General features: G+C 31.9%; 2 protein-coding genes across 2 annotated transcripts; both read right to left on the reverse strand.

Annotated features, from left to right (window-relative positions):
- Positions 1–504: 504 nt before the first annotated feature.
- On the reverse strand, positions 505–5,262 carry LOC121856695 (baculoviral IAP repeat-containing protein 7-B-like; the record flags this gene model as incomplete). The annotated part of the gene is given in 4 exon segments (XM_042352385.1): positions 505–759; positions 850–968; positions 971–1,437; positions 5,018–5,262. Coding segments are annotated over 4 exon segments (1,086 nt in total), but the record flags the coding sequence as incomplete, so codon positions are not given.
- A 2,766-nt stretch (positions 5,263–8,028) lies between these two features.
- On the reverse strand, positions 8,029–20,055 carry LOC121856696 (GATA zinc finger domain-containing protein 13-like; the record flags this gene model as incomplete). Its single annotated transcript, XM_042352386.1, is given in 2 exon segments — positions 8,029–8,293; positions 19,895–20,055. A coding segment is annotated over 1 exon segment (256 nt), but the record flags the coding sequence as incomplete, so codon positions are not given.
- Between the last annotated feature and the right edge of the window lie 620 nt (positions 20,056–20,675).

Below are 20,675 nucleotides of genomic sequence, written 5' to 3' on the forward strand. Positions count from 1 at the left end.
ATACTCAATCTTTTTCATACATATTGGACAAATGGATAATGATGAAATACACATAGAACATACTACAACATGTGTACAGGGCATAATTACAATATTTCTGTCTTTATTATAACATACTGAACATACGAGGGCATTATATTGAGGAAGAGGGGAAAGAACTGGGGGAGGGGTAACTGGATTACTACATGGAGGAGAATGAAGTTGTGCTATTTCAAGAGATGATTGAGGATTATTAGGTTGTGCTATTTCAGGAGGATGATTACGTTGTGCTATTTCAGGAGATAATTGAGGATGATGATTAGGTTGTGCTATTTCAGGAAATGATTGATGATTAGGTTGTGCTATTTCAGGAAATGATTGATGATTAGGTTGTGGTTGATTAGGTTGCGCTGTAAGCCTATTGATTTTAGGGAATGTAAACCTAAGCCTATTATTTTCAGGATAAGATGGTAAAGGAGGAATTGATATGTCTGTAGTCCTTCTAGTCCTAGATTGAGCTCTAGCCTCGGTCTCCATAAATTCCAAAACTGCTTCAATACACTTTTCTAGATTATAAAAGGGGACACCATTCTCTTCAAGTTCTTTATAAAGAGAGCGTCTTACATTTTCGGAAGGAAATCCCATGTTTATAACCATCTTTATTATACTATTTTTATTCATTAAATAGGTCATATCATCATCCGATAGCTTTACTTGATAAATCTTCTGGGGCTTAACTGCTGAATTACTTTGTTTGTAAGGAGGAGTTTGATCTTGAACCTGAAAAGAAAGAAAAATAATTAGGGTTGATTTTGTTATTTTAATATTACATTAATTTATAAATATTACTTTTAAATATATTTTACCTACCTTTTTAATAAAATCAGCCTCCTTGCTCAGTAATAAAAATTCACAACTTGAGGACCAACGTGCATGTACATTCCATGGTTCTTCATTTTCCTCCCAATTGTGAAGACCTACACCACAAGAAACCATTGTACCATATCCAAAAAGCCCAAGTAATAAAAACCTGCTTCTGCTAAATCACAGATTGTCAGTCGTTGTTGTTGTATTTCTAGAGGCCAATACTTTAGCCTCTGATCAGTATTAAAACTTTGCAGTCTTGCATCAAACGTATTATATCTGCAAGAATATGGTGTCGTCTCTTTCTTCTTTGTTTCTGGAATTGGAATTATCTGGTCTAAAATGCAACTCTGACCCAGGTTGATGTTTGCCGTTGGTTGATTTCTAACGAAGGGACAATGGGGAAAAAGTTTACAATGTTCTATGAGGGGTGTATCATCCTTTTCCCAATCACCTACGATACCCTTGCAAAAATAACAGGCGCAGAGATCTTTATTTCTGAGATAATAAAAACCCGCAGCTGCTAAATCTTCGGGAGATAACCACAAAGACAGGGGCCAGTCTACGAATGTATCAAGTCGTTCCTTTTCAAATCTGAATACACGGGTGTTATAGAATGTCTTGGACCGATTTAAAGTGCGTAAAAATATGCACTGGGGCCGTTTCTCCCTGTGAAAAGCTTCACTGTCGATAACGGTGGCGACGGCAGTATCGATTTCCAACTTGCACTTAAAACATTTTATTTTATTCTCCTCCTGAGAAAAATAAAACCCGGCTCTCGAAAAGGTCTCCACATCTACATTTATTAGTGGAGAATTGGTGGTCAAAAAAGTATTCTGGCGATCCTTTTTTTCATAAAGACTCTGCCTTGATTGTTCCATTATTATTTACACCCATGAACGTGTGGTGTAACACCCTTGACCCCTGTGAGTTTATTGTGCCCGCCCAACACTTGGTACGTCACCTCGCCTCCCAGAACACCGAGTCCGTCAATTTATACTATCCAGATTCAGAGTTGTCAAGTTGTAATATTTTATGAAATGGTGCAGGTCTCGAAGTTTATGTTGTATAATTAATCGTATATAAATAAGTGTCGTTAGTCATCAACTACAGCCCCACAAAGTACCTACTAAGATATGGATATACACAATCACAATAAGGTAAACATCGGCACCACCGCACTGCATGACTCTAGTACACTCCCTCCTCAACACTACCACGGGTCTTTCACGTCTAATTCGCACATAGCACAGTATCACATTTTGCCTTATTGTTAGAGGATACACTTAACCATATTTGTGTAAAGCAGAAACCGCGAAAAAAACCTAAAATCCACAAAAACCTTACCAGATATTTTCTTCTTCAGAGTTTCCCGGCTGATCTATGCCATGGACAAGAGGAGGAGAAAGAAAAAGGAGAGAAAAAAGTTACTTTTGTATCTGAACCACAAGTACATTATCTAATTTTAGACCCATTTTCTAGAGAAGCTAGAATGGGGACTGACTGGATAAACAGAATACATTTTAAAAAACGGTGTGATGATACTTCGATAAAATTATCTGCTATTTTAACAGAGAGTCATCGAAAGAATGTATATGATAATAGATTTAAGTGATCATTATCACTCAGTTTGAATCCCCACCCACAAAAGTTTTGAAATACATTTTATTTTGAATTTGTAGTTTTTTTATAAACCAATTATAAAAAATGAACGAAAAATAAAACCAATAAAAATTACTATCGTTTTTGAACGAGAAAATCTAAAAGATCTATAGTATTTTTTACCACACAACATGTATTTGAAAAACATTTTAATTCATTAGTATCTATATAGAGTCTAGCAGAGGGTGTTTTTGAATGTCCTCGTTTTTCGTGATATGGACAGTAAATGTTACTTTTCCATTCATTACCAGCTGCCTCATTCTCCCAATAAGGTTCTTCTTTTAAAATCTTTTGACATTCTAGAGTAGCCATTTTCAATTTTTTTATATATTTATATACTGATGGGTATTTTTCTGAATGTGATTTTTTAAAACCTCTTTTTAAACACTTATAAGACGACGACAACGAAGAGGATCTTGATCTTTTGGTTGGTGGTGGTCGACATGTAGTCTTGCTAACTATAATTTCATATTCATATTCAGTTTCACAATTTTCTTTTTCTTTTTTTTTTTCAATTGCAACTTTTATTTCTTCTGGTGATATATATCCACCGGTTTTACATTCTGTGAATATAAACGGAATTTCCTTATTCATTATGGAGTTAAAGCAACAAAAAATATTAAATGAATGGAAAGATTATTATCAATTTATAGTAAAATCTCAGTTTTTATATATACAAGATAAGCGGTATGCTAATTATTTTGAATCACTCTTAAGGACATGGCCTTCTTTTATAAAAAATTTAAAAGTTATAATTGTTCATCAAAGAACCTCAGGTAATAAACAATGGTATTTATCCAAAGATAAAACGATATTAAATATATTTGATTCACCCTTCGAAATAAAATTCTCATCATCGATGATAAATGGAATAACAGTATCTGGTAGTTCTGCTTTCGGTATTAAAAAAATAATTAATTCATTGATTGCAGGAATAAAAAAGGAAAATAAAAACATATATATTCAATGGGGTCAAAGTAATAACAATGATAGCCCTAGTGATGATGATGATATGAACGATAACAACTAAATATTTTTTAATTTGGTAGGATAAGGATAAATATATAAATATAGGGATATAAGATAGAAAATCTATTATTGTCTATGGGTTCACTAGATGAAGATCTACTTAAGTAACACACGACAGAGTAACAAGCTAATAGCTATTCAGCAATGACCACCAAGGAGAAGAATTTTAATATACCCTTTACTGGAAGTGATATATTTGTAACTTTGAAGATAGTGTATAGTCAACTTGATGTAGCACACTCACATTCAAGTTTTGCCGAATCTACTAACAATAGTAAAGTTTATCTCCGCCACAGGAATAAGAAGAATGTTGAAAATGTAAAAGAGCAGCAAAATAAGAAGAGAAAAGAAGAAAGATTCAACAAGGAAACAAGAACTAAAAAAACTTGTGAGGATATTAATAAATACAATGTATTTTTTCTGTCAGAAAATGGATCCTTAGTTATGAACGAAGGACGAAAAAGTTACCAAAATTATTGTTATATTACAGAAATAACAATATATAATGCTTATAAGGAAAAAATACACCACTTAACCTCAAAAGTAGCCTTGACAACTAAGGAAATTTTGATTGCTATAATTACAGCAATTAAAGTTATTGATGATAATATAATATGCAGTAACATTAACTATACTCCAACTTATCTAGTAACTGATTCACAATTAAATATAGATATTCTCCACCGTATAATAACTAATGGCTTAACTATTCAATCATGGCCGCGTAATAAAAATATCCCTCCCCCCCAGCATTATCTACACAACCACCACAGTGATAATTGTTGTTCAATTATTAATGAAAATAAAGAAGTGATACCCAATGTAAATTTTGTAGGAGTAGGAGAAACAACTGGAAAGATGCAGATGCAGCAACGGGAAAAAATCATTCTGTGGGCATTTACAAATACACTTTCTCATTTGTATGCCTTAGATCTGTTCAGCTCATCTATAGCTAAAAATGATAATATCTCTCGACGGCAAAATGTGTGGTGTACACTTAAAGATGTTTCATGTCTCAATGTAGGCAGAGTAAAAAAGCACGCTTACCTTATCACCAATACATGTATTCAACCTGTAATCAATATATATTTGGATTCTTCAACACTATGTAATTTTGGATCTACTTTAACAACTTCATTTAATACAATTATGGATATGTATGTATAATATTTGATAATTAATAAAAACAATTAAAAAAAGAAAAATTGATTATCCCTTAAAAATAAGAAACGGTTGTACGAACCGTTTTTAGAATTAAGGCCACACAATTCTTTCAAAAAAATCTTCCTGTTCGAGTGTATTACCTTGTGTAATATCTCTATTTAAAGTAGATACTATTTTACCTTTAATTATAACTTTAGTACATCCTCTAATTTTATCCTCTGGATTAAGACACGGGTAACTACCAAGTGATTTTTCTGTTTTATTTTTATTGTTACTACATTTAACCCAAATTGTAAGTGTATTATTGTCTTTATCTAACTCTGGATCGGGACATGCCGTACATGGATTACTTTTATTCCCATTTATATTGGTATAAAATTGACCACATTCACAAGTTTTTGTTTCACGATTATAACCTAAAGCATCTGTAACGTGAGGAGGTATATGCGTTAAACACGGATCTTGGAAACACATGGATCTCGAAATTTCTGGGTTGGCCACATAGCCTTGTGCGCATTCACATTCAAACTCATGTTGTAACTCATAAAAATCATTAGGAACCATTGAGGCAATATCGACTACACTTCTTTCATTTTTTTCATTAATTTTTTGTATACGTATCAGTTTTCCATCAGGTTCGCAAACAATAAATGTATTTCTATCCGCGTCATAGAAACCAGGTAATTTAGATTTACATTTCCATCTATCCTCTTCTTGGGAATACTGTAAATATCCCCATACGGAATTACATAAAGTTTTTGTTTCAAGGGGAGGTTCTTTCCATAAACAATAAGTACACCCTCCAATTAACACTGTTCCACGTATTGTATACTGTGTAGAAGATTCTTGGGGAATTTTTACTATTTTAAGGTACGGACCACACTCATGTCCACCAAGAATTCGACAAATATGTGGAGTATTTACTTTATTTTCGGGAACTCTTAGACAAATATCCTTACAATGAAAAGAGGACTCCTTAAAAATGTTGACTACATCATTTTGAGTAATATTATTTGACGTCCAACTTTGTATGTCTATGAAATTTTTTTGGTGAGTTATGGCTATTTTTTCAGCCTCCAAATCTTTTTTAATTGAATTAAATATCCATTTATGTGATGATAATCTATCTTTAATATAGATAATACAATTAAAAATGAATAACAATATTAAACTAAGATATGGAATAATATAATATAATTGAATCATTTATTTATTTTTCTTTATTGAATTATTTTACAAGCATAATCTGACTTAAATTTCTTTAATTTCTTTTTTCTTGTTACTTTGGGTAATGACATTGGTTTATTTGTATCAATATATGTTATAAAATCCTCAGCCAATTTAGGTACCTCATTTAAATCTATGTTTATTTGATCCTCTGCTCCAACATCTAAAACTAATTTGGAAAAATCTGGTTGCAAATTTTCAGATTGTCGTCGTTGTAATCGACCCGATTTTGATTGCGATCGTTGTCGTGATTTTGATCGCGAATTTTTATATCGTGATGGTTGTTGCAATTTTGATAGCGAACTTTTAGCTTGTCGTCGTAGCCGTTGTTGCTGCTGTGATTGTGATTGTAAAAGTTCAGGTTGCTGTGATTGTGATTGTAAAAGTTCAGGTTGCTGTGATTGTGATTGTCGTCGTAATTGTAAAATGTCAGATTTTCGTTGTCGCTGTAATTGTGATCGGCCTGATTGTGATTGCGTTCGTTGTGGTGATTTTGATCGCGAATTTGATCGCGAACTTTTAGATTGTCGTCGTAGCCGTTGTTGCTGCTGTAATTGCGATTGTGATTGCGATCGTTGTCGTGATTTTGATCTCGAATTTTTAGATTGTCGCTGTCGCGATTTGGATCTCGAACTTTTAGATTGTCGCCGTTGTCGTTGTCGCGATTTTGATCGTGAATTTACAGATCTTTGTCGTGATTTTGATCGCGAACTTTTAGATTGCCGCCGTGGTCGTTGTTGCGATTTTGATCGTGAATTTACAGATCTTTGTCGTGATTTTGAGCGCGATCGCGATCTTTTTGATTTCTTTTTTATTAATATTCCATTTTCTTGACATATAAGATTTGAATATTCTTTTCTAACTAATTGTGATTGTTGGTTAGATTGACGACTAGTATACAATAAGATAGAGGATACATACATATTGAATGAAGGAACATTCTCTCGATTTTTCGTAGAGAATTTTTTTACATAATCCCAAAGTAATATATATTTTTCAGCTCCGGCTGTTTCTAAATCTTCTTTACTAGTATATGGTTGTTCAATGAACAAATGCATAATATCAAAAATTAAGTTGATATGTAAATTATATACATCATCATAAGTCATTCTTATCTTTTTTTCACCATTATTCCAAATATTGTTGTAATCTTTATATTTTTCTATAAGAAAACGTATAATATCTTGTAAATTTATACTTTTGGATTAATTTGTATTTTATAATTATAAATATAATTTAATTTTTTTGTATAAAAATAATTTATTTTTTTTGTTGTAGAAGAGCCGTCGTCATTATCTAGATCATCTAGAACTTTATTTATACATTCATAAATACTTGGTAAGAGAAAATTTGTTTCAAATTTATAAAGTTCTTTCTTAGACCAATGTATCATATCAATAAAAAGCATCCATAAATTTACTAAAGTATTTGAATACATAATCAAAAGGACATGATCTATAGCAGAATTTGACTCAGATATACCCATATCTAATAAAATATTTTCAGGAATATTATTATCATTAAATATTAATACCTCTCCCAGATTTATTTTAGTTTGGGGAAATGTAAATCCCGAAAATAATAATAGCTTTGCTAAAATTAATTCCTCAACATTCTCTGATTCAAGTTCAAAAACAATTTCATTCTTTACAGCTTCTGATATTGTATGGCTACTTGATCTAATAAATACGAGACTTAAAAGCTTTTGTCGTAGAGTATGTGGTTTTATAAAGTAGTTCTTTATTTTTTTAAAGTTATCATCGTTATTACTTTTATCAAAATCTGGAACATCAAGATCTGTCATTTTTTTATATTTTTTACTATAAGGAAAATAAAAAGTAATTTCCTATAGAAAACTATTTAATATGTTACTAATGCGTTGAAGCTCATTATTTATTACAGCCATTTGTATTTTAAATTCAAGTTTATTTTCTATAAAACAATTTATATTTTTGTTCAGATACTGGACTACAAAGATATACATATAATATAATGATTTATATAGTTCACATATTTTGTCGTCGTCGATATCAATATCATTATAAGTGACAGCATCAGCATCAGCATCAGTTTCATAATTGCTGTCAATATCATTCTCGTTGTCGTTGTCATCTGTTTCATAATTGCTGTCAATATCATCATCATTGCCGTTGTCATCTGTTTCATAATTGCTGCTGTTGTCATCGTTGCTGTTGTTGTCGCCAGTTTCATAATTGCTGTCGTTGTCGCTGTCATAATTACTGTTATAATCGCTGTTATTGTCGCTGTCATCTTCGTAACCATCTTCATAACCATCGGGATCATCCTCGTCGTAGTTGTTGTAATCATCGTCGTCGGTGGCAGAATCAGAGTCGTCCATTTTGTAACTCTTAAAAATAAAAATAAACAATTAAAAGAAGAAAAAATATATAATATTTTAACTTTTTTCAACAAATATAGGAAACTAAAATACAACCTTACTCCTATGTCAAAACTCTGAGTAATAGAGATTTTATAATTTTTACCTTGTATTTATAGATCTCCTATCAACCCTCTCCCTTCAAGATAAAAATATTAGATGGTGGTTATATAAATTAGGAAGGAGTAGCTAACAAATTCCATCCATACATAGCATAGTGTAGTATAGTAATATTCCCACATGGCCGCCGGGATGACTTCAAAATCAAATACTGTGGAAAGACGTTTCCTTACAGTTGATATAGTATACTTTGAAGAGGCGAGAAGACTAACATTTTTTGATTGGCCAAAGGAATACGAAGTTAAAAGTAATATATTGGCTCACTGTGGATTTGTCTACACGCATCTGTGCGATACTGTTTATTGTTGTTTTTGTGGTATTGAATTATATGACTGGCATGAGGGAGATTCCCCTAAAGAGGAACATGATCGATTAGTGCCTTGTAACTATTACGCCAGATTAAAAAATGTTCCTATTGAACAAGGGCAATATCTGAAACATCCATGCTTTTATGATACATTATCATTTAATAAAATGGAGAAAATTGACTGGATGAAAAAAATTAATAAAATATATGACACAGTTGAAACTCGTTTGAACTCATTCGATCAAGCAACTTTTCCTCGGTTGTTAAATATAACACCCCAAAAATTAGCGGAGGCTGGATTTTACAGTGAAACATTTTACGGATTTGGAGATTTCGTTCGTTGTTTTACATGTTTCGGTGGACTTATGAATTGGCAGCAAAACGATAAGTGTCCCTGGGCTATGCACGCCCAATGGTATCCCAATTGTGATTTTGTTCATCGTGAAAGAGGTATAAAATTTATTGCACAATATAAACATACAAGTGACGACGATTATTTTGAAGAGAGAAGAAGGTATTATTATTTAACAAAGGAAGCTATGCAGAGTTTTATGAAATTAGATATTATACAATATATAATTAAGAGTGGTTGTCCAGTACCAATTATAAAATCGAATATAATTTATAATATTGAAAAGACTGGATTTCCATGTTTAAATTTGAAAAAATATCTTGAAGATTTCCAATCACCACCACTACCACAACCATTATCGTCATCATCAATACAACAACCACAATCATTATCATTGGCGGAACCATTAACATCATTACAACCATTATTACCATCACTATTACCATCACAATCTTTATTACCACCATCATCGTCGCCATTACTACAACCTGAATCATTATCTCCATCATCAGTACCACCACAACCACAATCATTATCATCATTATCATTACCACTACAACAACAACCATCAACACTAGCACCACCTCAACCACCACTACTATTGTTACCTCCACCTCTATTGTTACCTCCACCACTATCACTATCATCATCATCATTAGTAATTATTTATCCTTTACCTTTGAATTCCTCCTCAAGTTCTTTAGAAGTAACTAATGTTAAATGGTTAACTCAAATATTCGTCCCATGTTGGCATTTTGTTATAAGTACAATAAAATTGACATTTTGTTCTATTTGTGAACAAAAAAATAAAAACAAAATAAATTACTATGGAAAAACAAAAAAACAAAAAAAAAACAAATGAGTGATTGACAACACTAGCAGAGTAGTATAAAAGGTGAAAATAGTAAAAGCATTATTCAGTAAGTCTTTCACTTGTCTCCTGGAAGAGTAGCAATGAGTATTAGTGAAGAATATAATGCATTATGCTTCCGAATTTTTGCTGTTGGTGCAGAAAACTCACTCCAGAAGAATGTAATATTGGGTCCTAGAACAATTTTGGAATTGGTTCACTCACTGATATATTGCTTGCCTGCGGAAGAACGATCAAATACTCAACTCTATCGAATATTTTCGGATGAAATTAAGGATTCTGCGTCGTCGAAACATCAACAACAATCGCTGAAGAGGACTCTAGCAATTCTTTATGCTACTGATATAGAGGAACAATTAAATGAAGATTTTCTGAATTCACTAAGAGAGAACAAAGATGGGAAATTTTATTATGAAGACAAATTTAACATCAATGCTGATGAAACAAGAGTTATAAATAAAGCAAATAAGAAAATTGAATTAGCAGTTGGGATTAAAGACCTCTTTGACCCAAACCGAAAAGGTTTTAAGTTAATGTTAGCATCTGGTTCATCTTTCAATGGCAAGTGGAAAGAACCGTTTAATTATGGAAATGAAACTCAGATATTTTTTCTTCCAGGTGGTGAATATACTAGTGTTACTATGATGCATGCTGATGCTAAAACTGTTCAAAGAGGTTCGGGAATACTAAATGACAAAGATTTAGTTGTATACTTTCCTTATAAATGTGGATCATATTTATATGTTTATATGCCTGAATCCCCAGCCTCGAAAAATGAATTAATGTTTCTAGCTAGGAATATCTTTGGAGATTCAGGAGTACTTGAACAAAATCTACAAACTTTTACCAGTGTTAATTCTAGAAACCAATGGTTTCCCAAATTCAATGAAACAACTGAATATAAGGAAATTAAGAATTTGCCTGTTATTTGTGATTGTTTGAGTAATGATAACATTAGAAATTTAAACAAAACACGAGATTTTAACTCAGTTTTTTTAGAATTAAGTAATGTTTCATCAATTGTAAATTATGAACTAGGAACATTAACTGAATCTAAAACACGGATGTGTTTTACAGACTCAGTTCAGTATGGGATCAATGTGTTTGTAAATAAACCCTTTCTGTATTGTATAATTAATAATAATAATAAAATTTCAGATATAGGTATATATTGTCAACCAAAGCTATAAAATATATGTCAAAAAATGAATAGTAAATATAAAAATATAACATTAATATAAACCTCTGGTATAAAATACCTAATAAACCTTCTGTAAATAAAAATATAAAATTAAATTTGATTATCTATCCTTCCAAGATAAAAAGATAAAAAAAATAAAGAAATAAAACGAAATGAATGCATACTTTTATAAAAATATATATGATATTCCTGTTATTATTGATAAATCTGTCATTAATATTACTTTTGATGATATAGTTAAAAACTTAAATGAAAATGATAAATCTATATATAATGGAATTTATGGATGGAATACCATACCCCTACATATTAATTTGGTACGTTTTTTTTCTATAAAAGGTTTAACAAAACCTATAAACCCACCATCTGGATATTTTTTTAAAAATAATACACACAATATAAAACGTAGTATTTTTATGAAAATTTTGACTTTTTCTGGTTTAGTTTACAATAATGAAATTGTATGGGGAAAATATTTATATTGTAATGATTTTATAACTACAGAACAAATTGAACGTACAGAGATTGAGGCTTTTAAATATGTTAAATATCAAAATATTTTAGCTATTTTATGGACATATCTATTAAGTGTACTTGATATGAATGAGTATAATTCAGAAAAAGTACAATTATTTTCCAATATGCTTCTGAAACAGCACATTCACTATTGTTCAAAGGTTGAGGAAATGCATTTAAAACAGTATTATCTATCTCATATAGTTATTGAAGAACATTCATGGTCCCCTACAATTTTAAATTCTTTAATTGAAGAATTTGAATCTGACAAAGAGTGGTTTTCTAATGAATTACCGTCGATTACATTTGATAAAGCTCAATCTATGCATAAGTATCTTATAGAGAGATTTACACAAATATATTACAATACTCAATATATTGAAACTCCTAATAGAAATAATTTGTTATACACTAAAAAATTGGATAATAATATTATATCATTGGTATTAGCATTTAGCGATTCATATTTTAGAAAAGATAATAATTATTTATCTAAAGATCCTTTTAAATATGTTTTAAAAAATGGATATGCAGGTTTAAATATAAATTCGGATGGTAGTATAATAAATAAATTGGATACAAACAGGGAGGATATTATTCCTATTAACAGTGAAATTTTTTTTACTTCATCTATTATAAATGATTTCAATTTCGTATTAAATAAAAACCAAAATGCTCTTACTCTAGGAAAAAAAGATAAAAAATATTCTCAATTTTCCAAAGAAAAAAAATATAAAAAATATTCTCAATTTTCGAGTGAGAAATTGAAATTAGCTCTGATATCTCATTTCTAACACATCCTAATTATAAATTTTTGTTTTTTAATTTTTGTTGTTAAAAAAATATAAGAATTGAATTATGCAGATCTTTATAAAAACACTCACTGGAAAGACTATTACTCTTGATGTTGTTGATACAGATACTATTGAAAATATTAAGGCACAAATACAAAAAAAAGAAGGTATTCCATCAGATCAACAAAGGTTAATTTACTCTGGTAAACAATTAGAAGATGAAAATACTATTACTGAATATAATATTCAAAAGGATTCAACCTTACATTTAGTCTTAAGATTGAGGGGCGGGGGCGGGTATAAAATAGAGGAAGGAAGAGAAATAAAAAACTATTAACAAACCCGCACCCCAAACTCCATTCCTTGCTCTTGCTAGTACTTCCATATATAAAAGACTGTTTCTTTAAGTAGCCATCTCATAGAGGAAATGCAGCAAGCGAGAAAATGCAACAAGCAATTCACCTTCGTCAGCAACTATCACCATACAAAATATTTTATGGATTTAAAAGCTTAAATTATGAACAAACAAGATTAGATACATTCGTAGAATGGCCATTGAATTGGTTGAAGCCAGCAGATTTAGCCAAAGATGGATTTTATTATACGAGATACAAAGATATGTGTAGTTGTATTTTTTGTGGTTTATTAATTATGAATTGGAAAATGAACTATGTCTCAAGTGAACTACCACGAGAAAGACATACACATTGGTCTCCCGAGTGTCCATTTATAAATGGATCTAAACCAGTTGGTAATATTCCGATGGAACAATGTAAAATATTATCTATTGAAATAGATACAGAAGAAGAAGAAGAGGAGGCAGAAGAAGAAGAAGAAGAAGAAGAAGAAGAAGAAGAGGAGGAGGAGGAGAAGAAGAAGAAGAAGAAGAAGAAGAAGAAGAAGAGACAGAAGAAGAAAAAGAGAAGAAGCCTGGCACTGGAGAATTTGGGAATATAAAAGAAGATATTATTATTGATTATATTCCACAAGCACAAGATAAGAGGATGTTGTTCTTTAGCACACTTGATAATAGAAAGTCTACATACAAGAATTGGCCATTAACTCTCAATGTTAAAAAAATGGCGGAGTCTGGTTTTTTTTATTGTGGTATAAGTGACCATGTACAATGTTTTGTGTGTGGAATTGGGCTTCGAAATTGGAGACATTTTGATAATCCTTGGATCGAGCATGCTCATTGGTCTCCTCAGTGTCCTTTTGTTAAGAAAAAAAAAGGTGAAGATTTTATTAGAAAATATAAAAAAAAAGATCGTCGTTGTTTATGTGACAAAGGTATGTGTATAAATAATATACAGTGTAAAAAATGTAGCAACTTATGGCATCACCGATGTTTTACTAAAACAGAAATTGATAAATTACTGGAATTGGATGTTATCCAATGGGTTATAAATAATAATAATATTAAAAGAAAAATTGTAAAGAATGCCTTAATAGTTAGATTAAAGGAAACAAGACGGCCCTTTTTTAATGTACAAATATGTTTAGACTATATAAAGAATAGAGAAAAAATAAAACATTTATATTATTTATTATTTACAGGTATATGTTTAATTATTTATTTAATAATTTTATACTTTTATATTTGAAGTAACCTTATATTTTATTTTTTTAGAAGGAATTATGAGAAAATTATAAATTCTTAAACTTTGTGATTATGATTCCCCCCCCAAAAAAAAAAAATTAATAGAAATTTAAAAGTGAATTTTTTTATTTTATACATTAATAGTTATTAATTTTTATTTACGTTTTTGTGTTACACCATCGGCAGACAAATTATCATTTTAAACAAATACGCAATATCGCCAATTTTAATACAGTTTGTACAATTAAGTATTAATCGGCAATATTATGGTGTTTAACTAAAACCATTCATTACAGCGAAATTTTGCTTTTGGTCGACAATTTTAATAAAGTTTGTACAATTAAGTATAATCGGGAATATTATGTTATTAAAAATTAGTATATGGACGGACATTTTTATTGTTGTAGTACTCAATCAGATTCAATTCCTCCCCTTCACAGAACTCTTTCTCCCATTTCCCCCCACAAACACGCAACATCCGACGGACAACAATTTTAATAAAATTTGTACAATTAAGTATTAATCGGCAATATTATGGTGTTTTAACTTAAAAACAATTCATTCATTACAGCCGAAACTTTGACTTCTGTATAAACATTTTGTTTTGTTTTGTAAAACGTTATTAAAGAGGACAGACATTTTTATTGTTGTAGTACTCAATCAGATTCAATTCCTCCCCTTCACAGAACTCTTTCTGCCATTTCCCCCCTCAAACACGCAACATCACGGACAACAATTTTAATAAAGTTTGTACAATTAAGTATTAATCGGCAATATTATGGTGGTTTAACTTAAAAACAATTCATTCATTACAGCCGAAACTTTGCCTTCTGTGTAAACAAACATTTTGTTTTGTTTTGTAAAACGTTATTAAAGAGGACGGATATTTTTATTGTTGTAGTACTCAATAAGATTCAATTCCTCCCCTTCTCAGAAATCTTTCTCCCATTTTCCCCCCGCAACCATGCAACATCGACGGACAACAATTTTAATAAAGTTTGTACAATTAAGTATTAATCGGCAATATTATGGTGTTTTAATTTAAAAACCATTCATTCATTACAGCCGAAACTTTGCCTTCTGTGTAAACATTTTGTTTTGTTTTGTAAAAGGTTATTAAAAGTTAGTATATGGGGACATTTTTATTGTTGTAGTACTCACTCAGATTCAATTCCTCCTTTCACAGAACTCTTTCTCCTCTCTCACAAAACTCACATTTAAAGTAAGTCTTGCCAACCACAAAAAAATTGTATTTTGTTTTGTTATTAAAAGTTAGTAGGAACATTTTTATTGTTGTTAGTTGTACATAAGTTTATACTATTACCAGTACTTTTATACATTTGTTATGAAAATAATTACTATATCAGGAAAATCTACATTCTTCCATTCCTCTTTTACTACATGTATTTTGCAATTGTCACCCTCCTCGTCCTCTGGGGATATGTGTTTTTTTTTTCTATGTTGAACCAGGTTTCCCGGCCAAGAATATTTTTTATTACAAAACTCACATTCAAAAGTTTTCTTATATCTGCTGTGACACAACTGATGGCGGCGAAAGCTCCTTGTACTACCTAAAATCTTACTACATACGTTACACTCCTGTGTATGTGTTTTTCTATGTTCAACTAGGTCTTGCTGCCAAGAATATTTTTTATTACAAATTTCACATACAAAAGTAAAAATTTTCTTAGATCTGCTGTGACAGAACTGATGGCGACGAAGGCTCTTTGTACTACCTAAAATCTTGCCACATACGTTACAGCGAAACTTTTCCTCCTGTGTGTGTGTTTTTCTATGATCAACCAGGTCTTGCGGCCAAGAATATTTTTTATTACAAAACTCACATTCAAAAGTTTTCTTTGATTTGCTATGATAGAACAGGTGATGGCGACGAAGGTTGTTTGTACTACATAAAATCTTGTCACATATGTTACAGCGAAACTTTTCCTCCTGTGTGTGTGTTTTTCTATGTTCAACCAGGTTGTGCGGCCAAGAATATTTTTTATTACAAAACTCACATTCAAAAGTTTTCTTTGAGTTGCTGTGACAAAGCCTTTTCTTATCCATCACTATGCAACAGCTGTGTTTATTCAGGGCAATCGGTCTGGTATGTAATATTTCCTCTCACAAAACTCACATTTATAAGTTTTCTCTTCATGAAATAAGTCTTGCCATATCTTGCCACATACTTAACAAGCAAGCCACAAAAAGTGGTATTTTGTTTTGTTATTAAAAGGTACATTTTTATTCTTGTTGGTTGTACATAGAAGCATAGCTTGAAAATTCTTTCCGTTTTTTTCTGTGTTTATTTAGGGCAATCGGTCTGTTGTAATATTTCCTCGTAGAAAACTTACATTTATAGTTTCTCTCCATGAAGTAAGCTCTACTTAAAATCTTGCCATATCTTGCCACATACTTGACAAGAAAGCCACAAAAAAGTGGTATTTTGTTTTGTTATTAAAAGTATATATAGGTAGGTACATTTTTATTGGTGGTGTTGGTTGTACTCATATCGACATTTTGTCCTCTATGTGTGTTTTTCTGTGTTCATTCAGGTTAGTTTGCCGATAACAAAATTTAAAAGTTTTCTTTTTTCATTTATAAGTTTTCTCTCAATGAAGCACATCAGAAAAATCTACATCCTCAAATTCCTCCTTCTTTACTACATTAACATAATTGTCATCCTCCTCGTCTTCTGGTGGTGATGGTTGTGGTGGTGGTGATATGTGTGTAGTATCAGGTATCTTGCAATTGTCGTCATCCTCTTCGTCCTCTGGTGGTGGTGGTGATGGTGGTGGTGGTGTATACCCTCTCTCCTTTACCACATCAACTCCAGCATCAGGTATCTTGCAATTGTCGTCATCCTCTTCATCCTCTGGTGGTGGTGGTAGTGGTGGTGGTGGTGGTGGTTGTGGGGGTGGTGGGGATATGTGTGTTTTTCTATGTCAACCAGGTTTCTCGGCCAAGCTGTGACGCTCATCCATCATTATGGCAGGAAAATCTACATCCTCAAATTCCTCCTCTTCTTCCTTCATTACATAATGAAAATCTACATTCTCAAATTCCTTCTCTTCTTCCTTCACTATATCAGGAAAATCTACCTCCCATTCCTCCTTCTTTACTACATTAACTCCATCATCGGGTATTTTGCAATTGTCGTCATCCTCCTCGTCTTCTGGTGGTGGTGATGGTGGGGATATATGTGTTTTTCTATGTTTAACCATGTCTTGCGGCCAAGAATATTTTTTATTACAAAACTCACATTCAAAAGTTTTCTTAGATCTGCTGTGACATAACTGGTGATCGCGAAGACACCTTTGACTACCTAAAATCTTGCCACATATATTACAGCAACATTTTTTGCTATGACAGAACAGGTGATGGCGGCGAAGGTTCCCTGTATTACTTAAATTCTTTTCACATATATTACAGCGACATTTTGTCTCCTGTATGTGTGTTTTTCTGTGTTCATTCAGGTTAGATTGCCAATAATATTTCTTATTACAAAACTCACATTTAAAAGTTTTCTCTCTTTTCTCATTATCATAATCACTATGGAGCAGCAACAGGTGTTTACGGAGATATTCTTTACTACTTAAATTCTTGTCACATATGTTACAGTGAAATTTTTCTGGTTGTAGGGGGGATATGTGTGTTTTTCTATGTCGAACCAGGTTTCCCTGCAAAACATATTTTTTATTACAAAACTCACATTCAAAAGTTTTCTTTGATCTAAGATGCAACTGATGATGGCGACTAAGGTTCCTTGTATTACTTAAATTCTTTCCACATATATTACAGCGACATTTTGTCTCCTGTATGTGTGTTTTTCTGTGTTCATTCAGGTTAGTTTGCCAATAATATTTCTTATTACAAAACTCACATTGAAAAGTTTTCTCTCTTTTCTCATTATCATCATCACTATGGAGCAGCAACAGGTGTTTACGAAGATATTCCTTACTACTTAAATTCTTGTCACATACGTTACAGCGAAATTTTCCTTCTTCAGTGTGTGTTTTTTTTTGTTCATCCATCATTATGAAGCAGCAACAACAGGTGTCCTACTTAAATTCTTTCCCCCCTTCTTCTGTATGTGTATATTCAGGTGTATATTAAGGCTGGTCAGTTTCTCCATTAAGTGTTCTACTTTGCCACACTTGTCATATAACTTTACAATTCGTCTGTAGCCAGTCTACTAGTCAACAAACAATTTGCTCCTCTCTATATATACACAGATTTCGAGCTATGACGCAACTGGAGGTGGGGAAGGTTGCTGTTACTTATAACTATTTAACTACTTTTCTCCCGCCCGCCACATGAAAACTTTACCTACGGGGAGTTTTTCTTTACTAGTGCGTGTGTGTGTTTTTTTGTGTTCATCCATAATTATGAAGCAGCAACAACAGGTGTCCTACTTAAATTCTTTCCCCTTCTTCTGTATGTGTATATTCAGGGTGTATATTAAGGCAAGTTTCTCCATTAAGTTCTACTTTGCCACACTTGTCTAACTTTACAATTCGTCTGTAGCCAGTCTACTAGTCAACAAACAATTTGATATAAACAGATTTCGAGCTATGACGCAACTGGAGGTGGGGAAGGTTGCTGTTACTTATAACTATTTAACTACTTTTCGCCATCACTATGGTAGGAAATCTAAAATAGTGTATTGGGTTTTGTATAGTATGGTAACATTTTTATTGTTGTTGGTTATACATACTGTTACACAGTACTTTTATACATACAAGTATAGATTACATTCCTCCTTCATCTCTTCTCTCATTCTCCCTCTTCTTCCTTCACTATACCAGGAAAATCTACATCCTCAAATTCTTCCTCTTCTTCCTTCATTACAGCAGGAAAATCTACATTCTCAAATTCCTTCTCTTCTTCCTTCACTATATCATAAAAATCTACATCCTCCCATTCCTCCTTTACTACATCAACTCCAACATCAGGTATTTTGCACTTGTAGTTATCCTCCTCGTCCTCTGGTAGTGATGGTGGTGATGGTGGGGATATATGTGTTTTTCTATGTTTAACCAGGTCTTGCGACCAAGAATATTTTTTATTACAAAACTCACATTCAAAAGTTTTCTTTGATTTGCTATGACAGAACAGGTGATGGCGGCGAAGGTTGCTTGTATTACTTAAATTCTTTTCACATATATTACAGCGACGTAGTGATGGTGGTGATGGTGGGGATATATGTGTTTTTCTATGTTTAACCAGGTCTTGCGACCAAGAATATTTTTTATTACAAAACTCACATTCAAAAGTTTTCTTTGATTTGCTATGACAGAACAGGTGATGGCGGCGAAGGTTGCTTGTATTACTTAAATTCTTTTCACATATATTACAGCGACATTTTGTCTCCTGTATGTGTGTTTTTCTGTGTTTATTCAGGTTAGATTGCCAATAATATTTCTTACTACAAAACTCACATTTAAAAGTTTTCTCTCTTTTCTCATCATCACTATGAGTGTTAAAAGTTTTCTCTCTTTTCTCATCATAATCACTATGCGTGTATCTATGACTAGTCAGGCTTCCCGGCCAAAAATACTTTTTATTACAAAACTCACATTCAAGAGAGAAAAGGTGATGGCGAAGGCTTTGTTTACTACTTAAATTCTTTCCACATATACAAATCTTCTGCAGTAACCTCAATCTTATCAATTCATCCATTAAGGCGGCGAAAAGTGTTGGTCTTATTTCCTTCTCCGCAATCTATAAAAAAACATAAAAATTATACATTATCATCAATTTTAAAAATTATAATTTTAAAACATTATTTTGTGTGGGATAATATTTACTTATCTGGATTAATGTCTCTTCTTTCGTCACATATGTTACAGCGAAATCTTTCTTCCTGTGTGTGTGTTTTTCTCAAGGCTGTTGTCATAATATAATCCTCGTCGTGATTGGTGAATTCCAGGAAGGCAGATTATTTCCTGCTAGTCTATTTCTTTCGTCCCATCTGTAAAAAAAAATATTATTATAGTAATCTCTTCTTATTTTGTCCATAGGTAAATTTTACTGATTTTCGTTATAGTGAACCTTTATGTGTCACTTTTGGTGGTCCAATTTCTTATTACAAAACTCACATTTTTAAATTTTCATTGGCGGGCGCAACTGTTCACGAAGGATTCTTGAACTAAATTTTTCTCACTCGATGAGAGCTCAAAACTATTACTGTCTGTTTAATGGAGAAAGAACACTTATATAGGCAGCAGGCAGCAGATAACTCCTCCCTCCCTCCTCCTTAGCTGTGCGGCAAGAATTATATTTTAGACTTAAAAATGGTATGAAGTTTTTCTGATAACCTTATTACATTTTGTATTTATATTTAGTTAACGTATTTCTTATTACAAAACTCACATTCAAAAGTTTCCTTTGATTTGCATTTAAAAGTTTTCTCTCTTTTCTCATCATCACTATGCGTGTATCTATGGGTAGTCAGGCTTCCCGACCAAAAATATTTTTTATTACAAAACTCACATTCAAAAATTTTCTCTCTTTTATCGCTATGGCTAAACTGGTGATGGCGAAGGCTTTGTTTACTACTTAAATTCTTTCCACATATATTACAGCAAA

The sequence above is a fragment of the Homarus americanus genome, unplaced genomic scaffold (assembly GCF_018991925.1).
Source record: "Homarus americanus isolate GMGI-L3 unplaced genomic scaffold, GMGI_Hamer_2.0 scaffold18756, whole genome shotgun sequence".
Taxonomy (NCBI): Eukaryota; Metazoa; Arthropoda; class Malacostraca; order Decapoda; family Nephropidae; genus Homarus; species Homarus americanus.